General features: G+C 42.4%; 2 protein-coding genes across 2 annotated transcripts; both read right to left on the bottom strand.

The window, feature by feature from the left end:
* Positions 1-1,047: 1,047 nt before the first annotated feature.
* fem1a (fem-1 homolog a) lies at positions 1,048-5,449 on the bottom strand. The gene has a single exon (XM_084732565.1). The coding sequence runs from the start codon at positions 5,253-5,255 to the stop codon at positions 3,402-3,404; it is 1,854 nt and encodes a 617-aa protein (XP_084588691.1). The 5' UTR covers positions 5,256-5,449; the 3' UTR covers positions 1,048-3,401.
* A 5,761-nt stretch (positions 5,450-11,210) lies between these two features.
* LOC146317520 (C2 calcium-dependent domain-containing protein 4C-like) lies at positions 11,211-15,723 on the bottom strand. The gene is made up of 3 exons (XM_084732270.1): positions 15,486-15,723; positions 13,333-14,092; positions 11,211-12,601 (listed from the first exon to the last, which is right to left on the bottom strand). The coding sequence occupies exons 2-3, from the start codon at positions 14,059-14,061 to the stop codon at positions 12,050-12,052; spliced, it is 1,281 nt and encodes a 426-aa protein (XP_084588396.1). The 5' UTR covers positions 14,062-14,092; positions 15,486-15,723; the 3' UTR covers positions 11,211-12,049.
* Between the last annotated feature and the right edge of the window lie 3,672 nt (positions 15,724-19,395).

The raw sequence follows: 19,395 nt of genomic DNA, 5'->3' as shown, positions 1-19,395 counted from the left end.
TTCCGTTTCCTGTCAGAATAATGCCGTCTCTGTTGTCTGTCTGTGTACTGTCTCTGCCAGTCACACTGTGACCTGACTGACTGTATAGCATTACAGTATTCCCATTTTCAGAGTTGAAGCTAGGGCAAAAGATCCCTAAAATTAGCAGGGTAAGTGCCCTGTCTCTACCACTGCCCTGCAGCAGTGACGTTAATTGCACTCTATTTATACTTTAAGAGTGCAGGACTCAGAAAGATCGAGTTTCTGTTATGCTTTATTTCAGTGTCCTCAGGTTTATGTGAGCAGAGCAGTGGAGAGCCTATGTTTGGTATAAAGAGCTGAATTAAGTGGGTGCTGATTATTTTTTAATACTCCTCTAATGCAACACTGAAAATACAGTGTCTTCCACTTTCTAAATAAGATCATTTTATGAATGTGGCTGCTCAGATGGGGTTGCAGGGCTTTTATGTCTCGCTATCGCAACCATTTCGATCCATCTAAATATGTATGCCGATGCTCTTAATGCAAATGCTACAACAGCACTCAAGCTAAAGAACTAGTGACAAATCGGAGCGCAGAAAGAGAGATTAATTTTCAATTTTCAGACACTTTAATGCTTCCGAATCAGAAACACAAGGAGCTGGAAATCCTTGAGAATATTTGAATTTTAATGTGGTGTTTGAAGGTGCTTGGATTTTGGATGAAGTGCTTGAAACTAGGATGGCAAATTCTGTGATTTTTCTTTAACCAACAGTTAAAAATGTTAAATTATGATGACATTCATAATTTATAAGATGCAAAAGTTAGTTTAGCGGCAAAACAAGTTTAGTAAAATAAGTCAGGCATTGGCTAAGCAAGGTTGTATTTGATGTTTTTTGGTTCTAACAGCACAATAACATCTGATTTAATGTGATGAAGAAGTTAAATTATTTTGAGTATACGTATATGAATATAAAATGCTTGAAAAGTGCTTGAATTTGACTTTTGAAAAGGTGCAGGAACCCTGCAGCTTCAAGTAAGATTGCAAACACGTAGAAAAGACTCAAGAAAACTGAGATGACCCACAGATTATGTCGCGACACTGAATTTTATTCAAGTATCTCCAACACACTTTTGTTCTCGAGTTATCATCGGTTAAACGAATCAGTTGAGAAAGAGAAAGGCAGCGACTGTTCATAGCCTGAATGTTAAAGTTGTCTATTTAGGATTTTAGAGCCTCTCAGTGTGCATTCAACTTGGCGGTGCTTAGCACAGACAGTCAAACAAATAAAACATTCATGATGACACAAGATAAACAAAAGAGACTATTAAAAATAAGACTAAGATGCGTCAGAAATGGCCCGGGAGCCATCTGTGAAGCTGCATCTGAGGTTAAAGGGAAAATTCACTCCAAAACAGGACTGACACATGATCTCGGACAGACTTCTAATGGACACAAACAAGAGGGCTTGAGCTCTGTTGTTATCATCACAAAATGTCCTGTTTCTGACGCTGCTTCCCTGACAGTGAATTAAACATCTCTGCTGATGTTGACATAACCCAGAAGAGGGATGTAGGCACACTTTGAGGCTCTAATTTAAAATTGTTCATTTGGACGTAGGCAGAAATCTTAAGAAGACATTCTTGGTTCAGAAATCCAGAAGATGCCAATTCATTGTTAGTGAAGCAGCCCCAGGTCTGAGTCATGAAACATGTAAAATGGAAGAATAATCCCATGTAAAATCTGTTTATGTAGTGAATTTTTGCTGGAAAAATTGTTGATAAATGTCTGTTTGCAGACTGAGGAGTGTTAGCCAAACAGTGGTACCAGCTCTTAACCACTCATCCTCAGTCTCATAGAAGTCTTTCAAAATGACGGCTTTGCATGTCATCAGTCTGAAATATCAAATATCCTCTAAAAATGTATCTCATGTCTCACCTTACCTCGGCTTATAATTAAAAAGATAAGTTAGTTTTGCCACCCGTTAACAGTCTGTAACAGAGCATGTCTCCATGGCTGACATTTGGCACAGTAAATTCAACACCTTTCCGCCTCAAAGAAACATAGCAGATGGTATGTGTGAACAAGCAGAACCAGGCGAAAAATAGCCAGCAAACGAGCAAAGTTTGGGTGGTTGAGTTTGTTCAAACACATCTGTTCTGAATGACTTTGCACAGCAACAAGTGAGCTACCGTATTCACTCTTCAGTTTCATGCATGTTATCTGATTTGTTTGATCAGATGCCGTCTACCTGTAACACGAAAAGCCTTCTTTCATACAGTCCAGCCACCACCAAACACACATAAGCACCATCATACTGCAAGTCTCCTTTTTACTGGGAGGGAAAAAATGCATTAAAGCCTATATCAAGTTGAAATTTCACCCAGCTTTAAAGGGACAGTTCACCCCAATATAAAAAATACATATTATCCTCTTATATGCAGCGCTATTCCTCCATCTAGATTCCCATAGAGATGTCTGCCTTGTCTTGAATATAATAGGCTAAATGACACTAATATATAGACACTAGTCTCTTTCCAGAAATAATCACTGGGCAACCCAAGATAATCCACAGACCTGGTGTGAGCGGTTTCATGTCATGTAGGAACTATTTTCTGTTGGATAGGAAAGAAAGTAGTTCCAGGAGATTCTACTGTGGAACGTAAATAGTTTACATGTGAAATTGTTCACAACAAGGTCTGTGGATTGTCTTGAGTAACAGGGTCATGATTTCTGGAGAGAGATTAATGTGAAGAAATGTATCAATTTACTATCAAATATAGATCTGAAATAACAGAGACTATTTTTATGAGCGTGACCTGCATGTTATCTGGTCTTTCTTTGTGTCTATACATGTTTAATATGTCAGACATGTTTCATAGGCTATGTAATGCTGCCAGAGAATATGCAATATGCTGCGGTGGAAATAGAGCTTTGGTTGAGTGGGCAAAAACACATTTAATATTGTTTGATCTACGCATAATTTTTGTTTTGCTTTGAGTGCCACCAGTCAGGCACCATTTTGATCTATGAGGCCTACTGAATATTGGAGAGAAGGCAGACATCTCTACGGCTGATATCTCCAAAACTCAGCAACTCACACTAAAACTATCTTGATGGATAAACAGCAAAACAGGTAAGAGGACAAATACATATTTTTGATTTTGGGGTGAACTGTCCCTTTAAAAAGCAGTACAAACCAACTATCACTTTGAAAATCTAATGTTAGAATCAAGCGATAACTGACCAGATCTCAGCCAGAGATTTAAGCCCCGAGGCTGGATGTTTATTGCTATGGTTTGGTCTGACATGAGGAGCGAAGCAGAAGTCAAAAGGAGACAAAGATGGAGGAGAATGGCGTGGAGAGGGGTGTCTGGTGGGTCACAGTAAGTTATGAGGGACGACAGGAGGAGTAGTGCAGGGGGGGCCTCGTCAGTGGAAGTCAGTGCAGCTCAATGAAACTCTCCATCTCCTCGGAGATGAGTCCCCTGTAGGGCAGTCTGTGCTTTTCAATCGCACGCGCCGCCAGGCACTGAAGGGTGACGTAGTTCAGGGGGTAAAGGGCCGGGTGCCCGCTGCTCTGCTCATCCAGCAGCTCGTAGGCTGTCTTCCTCTGTGCGTTTTTAGCGTCAAAGTGAGCCCCGGCCTTCATGAGTAGTGCCATTATCTCCGGACAGCCGTTGGTAGCGGCGATGTGCAGCGGCGTGTTGTTCTCGCAGTCGCGTGAGTCAACGTCTGCGCCGCACTCTAGGAGCAGCGCCGCCACCGCCTGCGAGGGGAAACGGCCCACGGGGTAGCGGCCCACAGACGTGGTTTCCTTGTCTACGGCCATGTGGAGAGGGGTGAAGCCGTTCCGACCTCGAGGGTTGAGCTTCAGGAGGCGGTACACTGTGTGTTTCTTCTGGTGCTCCTGCTCCGGGCTGCACTCCAGCTTCTCCAGCAGGAAGATGAGGTGGAGGATGATGGAGAGGGCTTTGGTGAACTGAGGAGCTTCGGGTGGGTTCTCCCTCTGCGCCACCGCTCTCTCCACCTCCCTGACACTCTTCCCAAGCACAGTCATCAGGTCATGGAAGGTGATGCGGGTGGACAGGGTGCCTTTGGCGCGGTCTTGGAGAACAAAGGAGAAGAGCTCAGCAAAGGAGAGGAAGCTGGAGGCCGTCATGGGGCTTAGAGGGTCCAGGTTGCTCTGCTGCATGTCTAAAGCGTATTTCCACAGGCTGATGCAGCGCTCAAAGTTGCCTGAATCAGCGTACACAGCTCCCCTGTAGCGGATGTAGTAAGAGGTGTCGGGGTGGGAGGGTCCCAGGATGCGCTCTCGCACCAACAAAGCCTGCATCCTCATCTCATCAGGGTCTGTGATCAACGCCTCCAGCTCCTCTGCTGTGCTCACCTCCTGTGCACACCCATAGGCGGGGATAGGAGGACCAGGTGGAGGCTTGGCCAGGGACCCAGCTTTGTCCCCTGGTTGCCTCAGCTCCATCGCCCTTCTCCAGTACCTCATCGCCCCTAAGAGATCTCGCTTTTTGTCCACAAACGTCGCCCCGAGGAGCTCGAGTGCATCGATCCGCTCCTCCCTGGAGGTGCGGGGCTGGTGGGCGAGGTACTCCACAATGTTGGTGTGACCTGTGACACTGGCAGCGAGGAGAGGGGTCATCCCATACCCATCTCTCTCCATGCGGGCGTTGCACTTGAGCAGCATCTTCATGATGTCCAAGCTGCCTGACTCAGCACAGTCGTGGAGGGCGGTGTTTCCTTTCACGCTCTTGCGGTTGACATCTGCCCCGCGGTCCAGGAGGAACTTGGCGATCTCCTTGTGGCCCTTGTAGCAGGAGATCATGAGGCAGGTGTGGCCGTGGCGGTTGGCCACCTCCATGTCGGCTCTGTGCTCCACCAGGTAGCGGACGATCTCCAGGTGGCCGTCAAAGCAGGCGGCTCGGAGCGGGGTGGAGTTAGTGAGTGTTGCGTTGTTGACTGAGGCACCATGTTTTAGTAACGTCTTCACCACGGGGAGGTGACCGGCCGCGGAGGCTGCCCACAGCGGCGGAGCCCCTTCGATGGTCTCGCCGTCAAAGTTAACCGCCCCCCCGAGTTCAACATTAGCTTTACAGTGTTCAAGGAGGTAGTCCACCACCTCTAAATGTCCGTACCGGGAGGCTATGAGAAGAGGAGTCCCTCCCTGTGTCTTCTCTTCGGCTAAAGCCTCCAGCTCCTCTGGAGTTTTGTTGCTGAGCAACTTCTGGATAAGTTTCAGCTTACCATCTCTGGCCGCGTTGAAAACCGCCGTCGTTATGTCCATTTTACAGGCTCTGAGCTGCCGAGCTGGACACCAACCCCATAACCGCCCGTTTACAGACCAACTGTCGAGTGTGTTTTTACACGGCACAGAGCAGGAGTCTCAGTTTGGACTCGGTTTCTAGCTCACATCTTTCTGCCATTTTGAGGGTGCTGTCAAGATGGCGTTTGTGTTGTTTGACAGGTCTATGTTTACGATGGCAGCGGGGCATTGTGGGTGACGTAGTTTTGATGGAATTGCAAGTTCGTCGAGCAATACGCGGGTTTACTCTATAAAGAACTACATTTCCCATGGTGCATGTGAGTTAAATGACCTACCAGCTGATGGGTTCGTTTGTTATAGTGGTTCTAACCAAGAAGGAGCCCTGCCTCACATGTAGACGGGGAGAGACAGCTGATTCCCGGCTCTCAAACCAAACACACCCTCAGAAAGACACTCAGTTTAGATTAATTTATTGATATTAAAATACGATGATATAGTTTTGGTGATCCAGAAGAAAAGTCTTGTCACAGAGATTGCTCAAAAAGTACATAATAATATATTTTAAAAAATAGAGCAAAAAATATGAAATGAAAAAGGGAGTAAATGCAAAAAAAAAAAAAAGAAAAAAGAAAGAAAAAGATAATAAACTAAAATTAGCTAAAAATAGAAAAGTAGTATTGGCAAGTACATTGAAAGTAATATTGGCAGTGATATCAAAAAGTAATATTGTACAAAATATTGAAAGTAATATTACACGTCATATTGATATTGTTCTCAGTGTCTGATATCCCAGAATAGAACACTGAAACTCACACTGTCATGACAAATGATAGCAAATAGTAAATTATTAATCGCTGGACAAAATGGGAAACTGACAGTGGGAGTTGATAAAGCACTGAAAGTCTCATCTTATGTGCAGTTATCCAAAAACTGCAAAACAAGGATATTTGTCCATGATGACAAAATATTTCCCCTTCATAGAAAAGTATGTATTTGCAATGTGTTTTAATAAGAATTATGTTTTCGTTGCCTTAAAAAGAGCCGTTTATATCTAGAGGGTGTGGGTGCACTCAGGCTGTTAAGTTGCACTGCCATGTTTCTACAGTAGCCCAGAACAGACAAACTAAACACTTCCTCTAGATACAACCTTTCAAGTTTTGTGCATCTTTCAGGGTCGCCACAGGTTCTCCTAATGGGCCTTGTGAGACGAGGTGTTTGTAAACTGCAAGCTCATCACTTGACGCCACACGTCATTTCAGACAGTCAGCCTCGGTCTAAATTATACAGATGACGGAAAGCATAAATAATGAATAAAGTCAGTAACCTGACACCGAGGCCTCCTGCACTGTGAGCAAACATCATCTGTTGCGGCGGGCCTCTGCAGTCACGTCACGTTAAAAGGGTGCTGAATAACAAGGTGGCGAAACCATTCTGCACAGTTAAAACGGCATTGTTAATATTGTTTGTTCATTACTTAAAAGGTTCTATAAGCTCACAGATGAATGTGTCCCACATGGGTGCTTGTGGTGACTTATTTCAGTACTTTATAAGCAAATAAAGCCGGCTGCAGATCACCCTTGGGCATTAAGCCTGAGAGTGTTTTTTAATGAAATGTATTTTTCTTTTATTTCTTTTCTTTTCTTTTATTGTTTGGTTATGTTTGGTGGATCAACTGTTCTGTAATGTAGGGAAGATAACACATCATTTAGGTGATTCTGTATCATTGTTGCAACCAGCATTAGATAATTAGATAATCATATCTATAGAACCACGCTACTAAACAAACTGAAGAAGATGTATAGATCAAATAAACTTCTACACAGTGAATAACAATGAGGAAACGAACTGGAGGCACACACGACTGATGTGAACATCACATTCCTACGCAGAGCCAGTTGCCAGATTATCGACTTGAATATTGACGTGCATGAAGCCGAACACGGGCACCAGGGACCTCACATTCACTGGAATGTGGATATCGACGTTTCCTCCTGTGTCTCTCCACAGAATGAAAAATCATCTACCCACTCTCCTATGCATAAGTGCAGTGTGGTGTGCTGTATGTTGCAGCCGCTGATGAGAGTTGAGCAGTGAAGTTGGGTTAGAACGTGTTATAAAAATTCAGGCAGTAGGTTCAGTTCTGGGGATTCGAGTAGTGGTTTCATGTCATGATGCCTCTGCTTTGCTGACAGCATCACCAAGATCTAGATGGATCATTTTCACTTCTTTCTTGAACTGAAAGATGGAGTGGAAACAAAAATCAGCCTTGAGCAAATTCAAGTTTTTTTTATATAAAATGTAGGATATAATGCACATTAAAACTTTCATAGATTAAACAAATGTATCAGCGGTCACGAACAAAGGAAATTCAGGGCAGATTAAACTTCTGTCAGATGAATGGTGTGATATTCACTGCGCACATTTCTTGTTCTCTTGTTCTCACTTAAATTTAACAATGTTACCGTGCTGAATTTAAAATTGCCTGGGTGTCATCTCAAGCTCAACCTTGAAAAAGTCTCTCCATTACTTCTGTCAATATCACAGAGAGAGCTGCCCTGACTGCCAAAACTCTGCTGAAAAGTATCGCTGTAACAAATTTGAAGGTACCTCATGACTTTGTAAGTCAGTTTCCTCCAATGTGAAGGAAGAAAAGGCTCCAGTAAATCATTATAATGACAAACTTTCTAATATAATCAATTGGTATCTCAGAACAATGAGTTTCTGTGTAAAAATAATGAGACACTTCCTCCACTAAGTCACTATTTTGAAATACTCTCTTATTATGGTTTCTATTTATTTTATAAACTCTGAATTATGGGCTGTAAATAAACCTGAGATAGTTGTTTATATATTATATTATATTATATTATATTATATTATATTATATTATATTATATTATATTATATTATATTATATTTATAGACCAATATATATTGGTCTGTTTGCAATCAGATCACATTATTGGCTACTAGAATGGATATTAATTCAAATAGTACTCAGTACTCAACTATGATTTTAAAAGTAACTAAGTAGATTACATCTTGTAATGCATGAGTATTATATTATATTATATTATATTATACAAGGTTATTATATTATGATACAAGTGAGAAAGGGGCAGGGAAATAAAAGTTTTTTTGGATGCTAAAACTCTGTTTGTTTTTTATTTTTATGTTTGAAATAAATAAATTCATTCATTCATTATTATGCAAAAGTCTCCCATTATTTTGAGACACAAATTCATTTTTGGAGACAGTTTCTCATTATTTTGAGATATTAACTCCTTTTCTGAGAGATGCTCTTGTTATATCATTTTAATGACTGGCAGGATCTTTTTATGTCACACTGGCAGAAATGAACTTCTTAAAGTTTTTTTAAAGCCCCTGAAATTTTGCTTTCAAATCTTTAACCCATCAACTTGATTATAAAATTTGCAAGATCCTGATTGATGTGCAGAAATACGTGACATCAAGTGTTTCCAGCTGAGCCTCGCTGACTTCAAATCACCGAGAGGAGCGAGGGGGAAATCGAACAGACAGAATCTTTCTTGTGAAATACCCCAAACCGGAGGGTGGGCCCTGCTGGAGGTGCAGATGTCCAGGGGGGAAATAAAGAGTGAACCTAAACCTTCTTTGTGTCTTCTGAGGACGGGGTCGCACCAGAAAAGGAACTACTGCCCCAAACTGCTCTTTCTTCAGCAGAAAATGCTGTTCTCATGCAGGAGCCCATTATTAAAACTAAGACACTGATCGAGAAAATAAATTTTGAATGACTTTAGTGTCAGTGGAAACAGAAAAAAAACGGTATAAAAGTGCTTAATGGTTTACTTAATTCAGAGATTATTACTGTATTTTATCACTTTACAGTAATTTGCCTTACTGAGCTTTGCCAAGTCCACAGAGGCAAAAAAATAATAATTACTTAATTTTTCTTTGCCAGTTTAATCTCTTTGCTTTCAAGTCTGTGGCAAATGAATGTTCTGTAAGCTCACAGATGAATGTGTCCCACATGGGTGCTTGTGGTGACTTATTTCAGTACTTTATAAGCAAATGCAGATCACCCTCGGGCATAAGCCTGACAGTGTGTTCTCAGAGTGTTTCCATTTTTTAATGAGACGTATTTTTCTTTCCTTTTCAGGGTCATGGGAGCCCCTGTCCCTGTGTACTGTAATGGGTAGAAGGAAGGAGACACTCAGGGCAGGTCATCAGTCAATTAAAAGTTGGTTTTCAATGGTGTAAATTTAATCTTTTTTTCTGAGGGGGAGGTGAAGTGTCATTCTGTTGTTTCACCAGTAGAGGGGGGTTAAGATCCACACTTGGATCAAACTCTTTCTCGCACAGTGGGACCATCTCTGCACGCATGACAAATGTATTAGTGTGCATGACAAGGGTTTGTTTCACTCCCTCGGCACAAGCGCATTTCCATGCATCAACCCAAATATTGAACACTCATGCGATGATATAACCTCACTGCAACGATAAATTACATGTAGAGCAGGAGCATGCCAGCGTTTGTTTCAGGAGAGTGATTGAGCCATGATTAAACCCTCCTGCTATCCCTAATAACAATCTGAAACTCACTGGAGGACAGCCTGAGAGGCAAACATGTTTTTAAAATTAAACAGGGAGTTTGGCTGCACACGGAGACAATATTGCATGCAGAGATCCGGGATTAAAAGCCTTGCAAATGACACCCAGCCCGTGTGCGTCTCAGAGGAGCCAGCCTCTAGACTTGTTTGCAGAAATGGAAAGCTTGGGGGAGCGAAGGAGGGTTTGTAATCATTTCCCAGGGCTTGCCCCTGATCCAGAGGAATTATTAGAAGACAAAATCACTGAGACAAAGCTGCGGGGTGAAAAAGCATCAGTGAGAGTTTAGCATTTTTATTCATAAGTGTCACGATAACAGTCATATTAACGTTACAGCCATGAGCAGCTAAAATCTAATTCTCAAATATAAATTCTTTCCAGTACACAGAGGCGTTATTAGTTTTCCACAGGGACGTGCAAAAACCCACATGTGCTATTACTGCAGCATTACAGAAAATACAGCTCCAGATTAAACAAGATCATCATTGAACAACAGCTGATATGATACCGAGCCACATCACAATGCTCATCGGAGAAGGAAACACCTTTTGTAACTCAATACTGACAAAGAAATACACAATCAAGGACAACGGTTCCACTGTTCACACTGCGAATATACTGCTAAGCATGGAAATAATCTGTTTATTTCACCTGGACTGAGCTCTAGCGGCGATAACTTGTGAGACTTTCAGTTTCACAGAGGCTCATGACCAGAGGCGTTGTTGTAGGAGGAAAGTGGGACTGACCACCCAGGGCCCAAAATGGCCGCAGGGCTCTCAACAAACCAGGAATGAAACGTTTTCGTTTGCAGTTTTGTATTTCTAAGAAAGTAGAATCATAACTAAACTAAATTTGGCTGAGTAGTGGCAATCTGGTAGCTCAGTTGGTAGAGTGTGCACCCCGTGTGCTGAAGCTGAGCTCTCTGCAGCAGCCAGCCTGCGGTCCTTTGCTGTGTATCATCCCCCCCCACACACCTTCAGCTGTCCTATCAGGATAAAGGCGTTCAAATGCCTGAAAATACATTTTAAAAATAAATAAAATTAATTTGGCTGAATACATCAATTGAGAGACTGAACTTTATATTAAATAAAAAAAAAATATTGGGAGCTCTCTGAGACCTTCTCCCCCCTCATAAAAGGTGCAAAATGGTTTAGTCCACTCCTGCACTAAGATTTATTTGTACGTGCATCTAATAAAGACAGTTTAAGGCTGGGTTGCACCTTCAAGGAATAAATTTTAAAACAGATTAAAGCATGGTTAACTTTAAATTATGTTGCACCACAGATTAAACCATTTTAAAATAAAGAAAGATTTAATTTAAATCTCTTTTTAAACCTCAGTATAGTTTTTATTCTAAACCTAGATTAATTTAAATTGTTGTACCAAACTTTAAAACGACTGCCTTTTGAGATGAATTGAAGAAAATGAGGAAAGTTACGGGACTGGTTCAACCCAGCTGAGTTTGATGATGTGTTTCTTCTTTCTTTCACTCTTTCACAGCTGATAATTTGGCCGACAAGTTTTTCTCGAAGGAGAAATTGGAGCTTTTCTGTTGAGCCATCATGAGCAGGCTAACTCAGCTAACTAACATTTAAGCTAGCTAGCCTACAATGCTATGTTTTGTTATCTTTTTAGCTAGCTAGCAATAAAAAATAATGTTTCACTTTATATCAAGAGTTCCTGACAGCTCTCAAATGTTTATTTATTATTTATTTTAATTTGGGTGAAAAAGCAACTCCAACGCAATCTAATTTCACTAAACCTGGATTTTACAAAAGTGAGATCAATTTTCAATTGTGCAACAGATCTCTGCCTCATTTTAAACCTTGATTTACTAATTGTAAACCTAGTTTTGCTAAACTGATTAGAATTAATCATAGACTAATATAATTTTTGTTGGTGCAACTCAGTCTAAGAATTTAAGCTAGTATTAGCAGTTGTTTTATTTAGATTGAAGGAAAAGAGTCAGGAATCGAGCTTTGCATTGTTTAACATCAAAAAAATTTCAAAAGATTTGTGCTGCTTATGTGTTTTGCCCAGTATTTAGTGCTACACCCCTGTACATGACACAGTGTGCAAGATACAGCTCCCCTCAGCGTGATCAGCAGGCTTTCAGCTGCCCAGTATTTATCAGATCTGTGGAGTGGGATTGAAAAGGTAGCCAGAGAAGAAAGGGCCCCTCAAGACGTGGAGCTCTTTGTTTTCACCGAAATCTTGACAGGTGCTCCCTAGAGGCCTGCCAGCAGCTCACTGAGCAGCACCTCCCTCTCTCCAAGCAGCACGTCTCTCCTCAGACTGGTTCCTTTGTTCACTACCTTTATCTTCATGGCCAGACTCTTAACCTGCGCCCGGGGCAGCGCGTCAAAGAAAAAGTCTTCGTTGAACACCGGGTTCCTGCTATTCTTGATGATGGTGCTCCTCTGTTTCTGCTGCTTGCCGGGGTTCAGGTAGAGTGCCACGCAGCAGTTGATGCTCTTAACGTCCGTCTGCCTGTCGTAAAGGGCCTCGGCCGCGAGCACGCGCACCCTCAGCCGCGCCGCCTCCGGGTCGTAGTGGGTGCTCAGCCTCAGCGTCCCCCCCTTGTGGAGGTTGATGGTGTGCTCACGCTGCAGGAGGTCCGACACCACGCCCCGCGAGCCACCGCTTTTACATCCACGGAAGGCGGGAGAGGGGGGGCAGCGCATGCGACGGCGCTGCATGTTGGGGCTGTTGTCAGCTGAGCTGCAATCATCAGTAGAGAGAGAGCTGTGGCGTGCCAGAGTGCGCTTGGCACGAAACACCTTCAGGGAGAGAGAAAAACAGCGAGTGGTAAACATACAGAGAGACGCCTCGTGGTAAATCAAACAAGGACACAGTTTTCTAACACTTTCATTAAAGTGGCATATTAAAGTGATTTATTTCAAAGCTCAACCTTTTTGGGTTTCTACTAGAACAGGTTTTATATGTTTTCATGCTCAAAAACTTTTCTCATATCAGCCATAGCTGCAGTACGTCTGTTCACCTTCTGTTTTAAACATGCTGTTTTAGTGCCTGTCTTTTTAAGTCACCAAACTAATTCCAAATTTTGTTGAAAACTAGCTCTGCATTAGAGTCCAGCAGCAGGTCAGGTGCCTGCAGTTACCTGCCACATAACCTGTCAAAAATTTGTGCAACAGGTAAAAATGCAGCTGCAGGTTCACAGCTGCTGCACCAAATGTCTGAGTGCACTCTTGCAGAACTTGACCTGTGCAGGATTCTGCTGTGCATAATACAAATGTGTTACATGGTGATGTCACCAAGTTACAGAACAAAGGCTGGATTACAAACGAGACATTTCAGTTCAGTTCAGGAGCAGTGCTTTCTGGAGGATTGAGTAACTTGCTTTGACGTGGACTTTGTGACTTTGGAGACCAGGTGCATTAACACAAAACTATATGATAAATTAAAGGAAATGGAAACCCAAAAAGCATAATATGGCCACTTTAATATAAGCCACCCAATGAACACAGACTCTTACAGAAGCCGTCCTCACCTTGGCCTGTGTCTCCTGGGTGATGGAGCGTAGGATGGAGGCAGAGCGGGACAGCAGAGGGGAGTTAAAGGGGGACGACTCTGCTGAGGAGCAGGTGTCGCTCTCTCCTCCACTGAAGTAGCGGTACTGGTTCGGGTCCGCTGGAGCCAGAAGAGTCCCCCCTTGAGAGCGCCTCTGTGAGTTCGGGGAGGTGAGCGGGCTGCTGGGGTCACTGTGGAACAGGCTCTCCTTGCGTCGGGTATGAGGAGACTCCATAAGGGTGGAGAAGCCGTAGGAGGTCTGAGCCTTGGGGACGTACGGCAGAGACATCGCAGTCTGTGACTGGGGGTCGGCGTTGGTGTTAACGTCGACCCTGACCCTGTCCGAAGCTCCGGCGCCTGGCTCGTCAGCGGTCTCTATCTGGATGATGTGACGGTTTGCTGACTTCTGCAGGCGGGAGAAGAGGCGTGGGCTGCAGGGGTTCTTGCTGCTGCGAGCTCGGGGGCTCTGGCTGCAGATGGCGTGGTCAGAGGAGGAGGGTCGCAGCATGGAGCAGGGCTGAGGTTCAGGTGCCAGAGTCTCCTCTGGCGGGCAGCAGATCAGTTTTGGTGGGATGAAGAAGTCAGGGATCTTGTCTGGAGTGAGGACGTTGGCATAGACGGACACAGGAATGGCCTCTACTGTCTGTGGGGGCTGGGATTGTGTCCCACTGCTCTCCACAGAGCTACGGAGCTTCTCCAGCAGCCACATGCCCACTCAGACGCCTCAGCTCGCAGTTTCTCTGTTAACAGAAGAGTGATGCATGAGGAGGAGAGAGCACATCCAACTACAACAAACACACAGACAAAATCAACAGAATTACATCTTTCTGTAGAGGTTTACCAAAAATCTATCCTCAAATAAGACATGTTCACTTTACTGCTGTTCTTTTTTAACATTTTACTGTAATTATTTATTGTGCTGGTCACATTTATCCACAGTCTTTTTATACTTTTACTGTTGATTGTGTTTTTTAAAGTGCACAGGTCTTTCTCTTCTGATTTTACTATTGCTACACTCTTAGAAATAAAGGTGCTAACTAGAACCATATAGGGTTCTTCGGCGTGTCCCCTTTTTGGTTCCTGTTTGAACCCTCTATAAAGGTTCCACAGAGTTCTACCTAGAACCCAACATAAAATGTTATACCTAGAACCACTTCTTAAAGGTTCCACCCAGAACCTCCTACGAGAGGTTCTACAGAAAATCCTTATATAGTGTAATTGTGTAATTGTTCCACCCAGAACCCTCTCTGGAGGCCCTATCCAGAACCTTTTCATCTTCTAGGGGTGCCAACAAGAACAAGAACCACCCAGGGGGTTCTACAGACAACCTTTCTATATTCCAAGGGTTTATTTAGAACACACTCAGAAGGTTCTACTGAGACATTTATGTTTCTAGAACCTAGCATGAGGATTCTAATGAGAACCCTTTTCTATTATGGTATAAAAAACCCTTGATGAAAGAGGTCTTCAAGGATTTCAGCAATTCTTGAAGAAACCTTTCTTCTAAAATGGAATGAAAAGTGTTCCTAATGGAACCCCTAGTCTTACATACAACTCTTGACAAACCCTTTCTTTAAAACGGGGTTCTTCAGAAGCAACGGAACCTCAGCCCTTCAGGAAGGACCCTTTTAGAACCCGTATTTCTAAGAGTGTACACCAGGACTTCAGCATCGCATTTCGTTCTGTCATGTTGAACATGTGCTGGAGTGACAATAAAACATCCTGTGAGATTCCTGTAAACCTCAGACTAAACCTGTGTTGCCTTTTCCAGCTCAGTTCAGCACAAATCTCTTGAACCATGCAGCTCATCCATCAGTGAAGAGTGAACATTTAAGTTGGAGCCAAGAAGCTCACATTTCTCTCTCAATTCAGACATCAAAATAGTGTCCAGTGAGTTAAAAATATCTCTATCATTCTCCTCTTAGACGAGCGCTATATTGATTTGCATCATCTCAAACAAATTCTTTGTCTTTAACGAATCAAACTGCTATTTTCTTCTCTCTAAAATCACTTTAAGGCGTTAGAATTTTAATTACTCAGTGAAATCTTAAAATTAAACGCGCAAAGGCGAGTCTAAATAACTTTTCCTAACAGGAACTCGCGTTGCGCATCAAACGCCGAACACAAACAAACCTGTTGGCTGTTCAACTCTTCTTCTTCCTTCGCTCCTCTCCGCGCTCTCCGTGCGTAAAAAGGTATTTTCCCGGTAAGTCGAGGTCCAAGTGTGATCCAAAACGCCTGGCAGCGGTTAAAGGCTGCTACACGAGGTGCTCTCGCTTTATATGATGGGGGTCTCTGACTTGTGAGCCAATGAGAAGGTTGTGAAACCTTCCCATGATATTTACCATAAAGCGCAGGCGAGAGGAGGGGAGAAAACAATCCACTTTAAAGGCTGTTGTTTTTTCTTCACCCACAAAGTGTTGCAGATTATGTGGGCTTCATATCTCACACCTCATTGATTTTTAAAGAGAGCGTCACAGGGATTTCATTTAGGCTCACGTGAGATCTATTCTCTCATGTATTGCTGGAGATGGAGCTCTTCTCTCCCAGTGGACGCCTTAATTGGACTTCCTGGTGGCAAACTGGTGATGATGTGGTGAGACAATATGCTGTGTTCATATCCACCAACTCAACTCATTTACTTATGATAAAAGAGAAAGCTTTAGTGGATATATTTACAAGATTTTGTACAAGAAGTGGATGAAACAAAGTGCACACACAGAGCCAAAGAATCTGCATCAGTTATTTTAATCACAATCAGTGGTGGAAGAAGTATTCAGATCCTTTACTTCAGTAAAAGTACCAATACCATGCTGCGAAAATACTCAAAGTTAAAGGCCTGCATTTAAAATTTTACTAAAGTAAAAGTATAAAAGTATTATCAGCAAAATGTAGGAAAGACCGGGGAAGGTAGTAACACTTTTTGTTTACAGGAGAAATCTATAATATCTGCTTTTAAAATTTCTGTTCCAGGGCGGAATAACTGTTTTTGTTAGCCTATTTCACGTATATTAATGTTAAAATTAATGCTGAATGTTTACTGAATGAGTTAGTGTCTGTTCGTGAGTTGTAAGAAATCATTAATAATCTTTTCAAAGAAATAGATGTTTATAACAGTTAAATTGAGCAAAATGTTGATGGAGTCTGGCAGGCAGTCACTGAACTCAAACTCCAGAGTGTGTATTTTCAGAACAGTGGGCTTTTGTTTTTTAGTACAGGCATAATCTTACATTGACAGACAACTGACAGTTATAAACTGCTGATCAACTTACAGCGTAGGACTCATCGTCGCTTATCAGTGTCAGAATATAATGTGTTCGTCTCACACTCGTGTAGGTTCAGTGTCCCTGCAGCCTGCAGGCGACCTGCCTGAGCTTTGAGGCTGCAGGAGGAAAAAAACGAGTTCAGCCATAGATCATATATTAAATAGGGATTTGACCTCTTTCATAAACCCTCTTTGGCTCTGCAGTACTCATTTTAGAACGTTAGGGACTATCTGCAGGGTTACCACTGCGCTCTGACCATCTGGCACATGATCCTAATTGCATATGTCCATGTATAGAGAAGAGAGGGACGCACTCAGGGGTATCCTTTAACAGGCTTTAAGGGTCTTACATATTACTCCTTAAAGTGGTTGTTCATGCTAGGTCTCTAAAACTTTGATACACGGTACCCATATGTATCAACTACAAATAAAACTCACTTGAACGTCTATTGCACCATCGCAGATTATATGAGGTAATGCCACACACTGCCGGCGGTGCAGGGGCAGGCTTTGCCCCTGTGGTACAGGCTTTGTGGGCCCAGAACTGACAACAGACAAATTTGATCAGTCACATTTCATCATTTTAGGGGCCATTTGAGCTTCAGTGTCAATTTTTTGAGGTCACAAAGGCCAAATGCCAGGGCTGCAAGGCCATTAAGTAAAATAGTGATTTTAAGCACACAGAACTAATTAATTTAGTTGAACTGGTGTCTAAAAACTGAACTGACAGAAAGAGGCGGCGGAGAAAACAGTGAAATCAGTTGGAACAGTGCGGGCGGGGCACCAAGGCCACTGTGACGGCAGGGAATATTATTTTTTGAGGGGTGCAAGGCCAAACTGAGGGGGCACGGCGGCCGTGGCTGTGAAATTCCTGCCCTGCACTTTACCCACACTTCCTTTTGCCTCGAGTGTTTCATGCACACATTGCAGCAGTTCTCATGAATTTAATGAACTGTTAGAACTGTTCCCACCCCAAGCAGCCATTACACAGTTAACTGTTTGAACACAAAACATCAAATTAAACTGGAGAAACTGCTATTTCAGGTTACGTAAGTCATGCCATTGTATGTGCAAGATGATGAACAACTGACAAAAAATAATCTCGATCAAAAAACTTATTTTCTTCTGATTTTTAATCAACCACGATATGTTGCTCACGGAGACGTGCCACTTCTCCTGCAAGCTCAAAAAGGAAATGGGAGAATATGAAATTGATGACATCACTGCAGCTCTTTACTGATTGGTCAAACTGACAGCGCTGCAACTAACCCGGGATTACAATGCTCCCTGGTTTCCCCTACTTTAATTATCAGTAGTAAAAGTACTGAGTGTGCAGTAAAATGGTACCTGTCAGGGTTTTACTATCATATATGATATTACTGTATATGTTGCATTTTAATCATGTAGATGTTTAAGGTTGTGCTGACAGGAGGGGTAATCAAAATTTGTAAACTGAAAAGTAACTAGTAACTACAGCTGTCAGACAAATGTAGGAAAAGTACAACATTTACCTCTGAGATGTGGTGGAGAAGAATTGCATAAAATGGAAATACTCATGTAAAGTACTAGTATGTTGAGTTACTTAGTTACTTTCCACCACTGATAAATTGTATTATACCTTTTGTTTAAAAACGTCTCTATTCTCTCTTCTCTCCCAGAAAAGCCTATAAATCATCACAGCTTGAAGCGACTGGAAGCAAAGAGCTCACATCACGTCTGCATGTTGTCAAGTCCTCACACTTGCTTCCAGTCAGTTCTTGGATCATATATCCCAGTGTTTGTCCATAAATCTTCTCGGGGACGTGCCGCTGACTTTGATATATTGCTGTAATACGTCCCTCGTAGAGCCCTCGGATCCACAGACTCTCTGCTGTTCGCTGTACACAAAACTCTGACAAGGACCTGCGGCGAAGCTGCCTTCTGTAGTTCTGGATCCGCTGTCTGGAACGGTTTCTCTGTTCATCTGAGAACAGCACCATCAAATGAGGTGTTTACACCCCCTAACTGAAAACTCACTTTGAAAGATATGTTTTTATCTATAATGTCTGATAATAATATAATAATAATTAGAATTTTAATCATATAATTAACTTTCAAAACTAGCATTACACAGTACTCCAGAAACAAACACAATCATAATCAAGCAGGAGAATAATTAAATGCAAAATGACCATCAACAAACGCAACAGCTAAATGTAAAAATCCACATCAAAGAACAGATAAAATAAGTAACAGAAAAATTAATTAGGAAGAAGTCACGTGGTAAAATTAAATCTTGAGAGACGCCTTAAAAGAGGCCTCGCAGTAAAGTGTCACCTTTGGTCTTCAGCCTTGACTGTGAAAGTGCTAACAAGGCCTTAACAGAGGACCTCCGGCTACGGGCAGGTGAGAAGTTGAGCAAAAAGCCAAGAAATTATTCATTTCAATTAAATTAACAATTAAAACTCAAATTTTGAAATCAATATAATCATGCTTTCGAGCTTTGGTTAGATGTATAGATGCAGCTGCATTTTGGACAACGTTGTAATCTTGAGGGACGCCATGAAAACTTGGAATTTCACCCAGACGGGTGCAGTCGTGCAGGATCTAGCAGTGCTCACAGGTGAGCGCCATCTGAGTTCATGAAAAAAAAAAAGTTCTACTGAGTGCCAGTGTTTGGATAGTTTTGTTACTAAACCTTGGCAAACTCTTGTACTAATTATTTTTATTAATAAACACTTAAAAATGTCCTTGCATCTACTTACACCTACGTTGTAGCGCTAAATAAGGGGATTGTTT

This window comes from Lutjanus erythropterus, chromosome 12 (genome assembly GCF_056507025.1).
Source record: "Lutjanus erythropterus isolate fLutEry1 chromosome 12, fLutEry1.hap2, whole genome shotgun sequence".
Lineage (NCBI taxonomy): Eukaryota > Metazoa > Chordata > Actinopteri > Lutjaniformes > Lutjanidae > Lutjanus > Lutjanus erythropterus.
The sequence above is the reverse complement of the archived record's forward strand: the minus strand, read 5'-3'. Positions and strand labels throughout refer to the sequence as shown.

Excerpts from the sequence above, each read along its gene's own strand:
- fem1a (XM_084732565.1), bottom strand. The coding sequence starts at position 5,255 with ATGGACATAACGACGGCGGTTTTCAACGCGGCCAGAGATGGTAAGCTG.
- LOC146317520 (XM_084732270.1), bottom strand. The coding sequence starts at position 14,061 with ATGTGGCTGCTGGAGAAGCTCCGTAGCTCTGTGGAGAGCAGTGGGACA. Across the intron at positions 12,602-13,332 it reads CCCAGGAGACACAGGCCAAG|GTGTTTCGTGCCAAGCGCAC; the intron begins GTGAGGACGGCT and ends CTCTCCCTGAAG.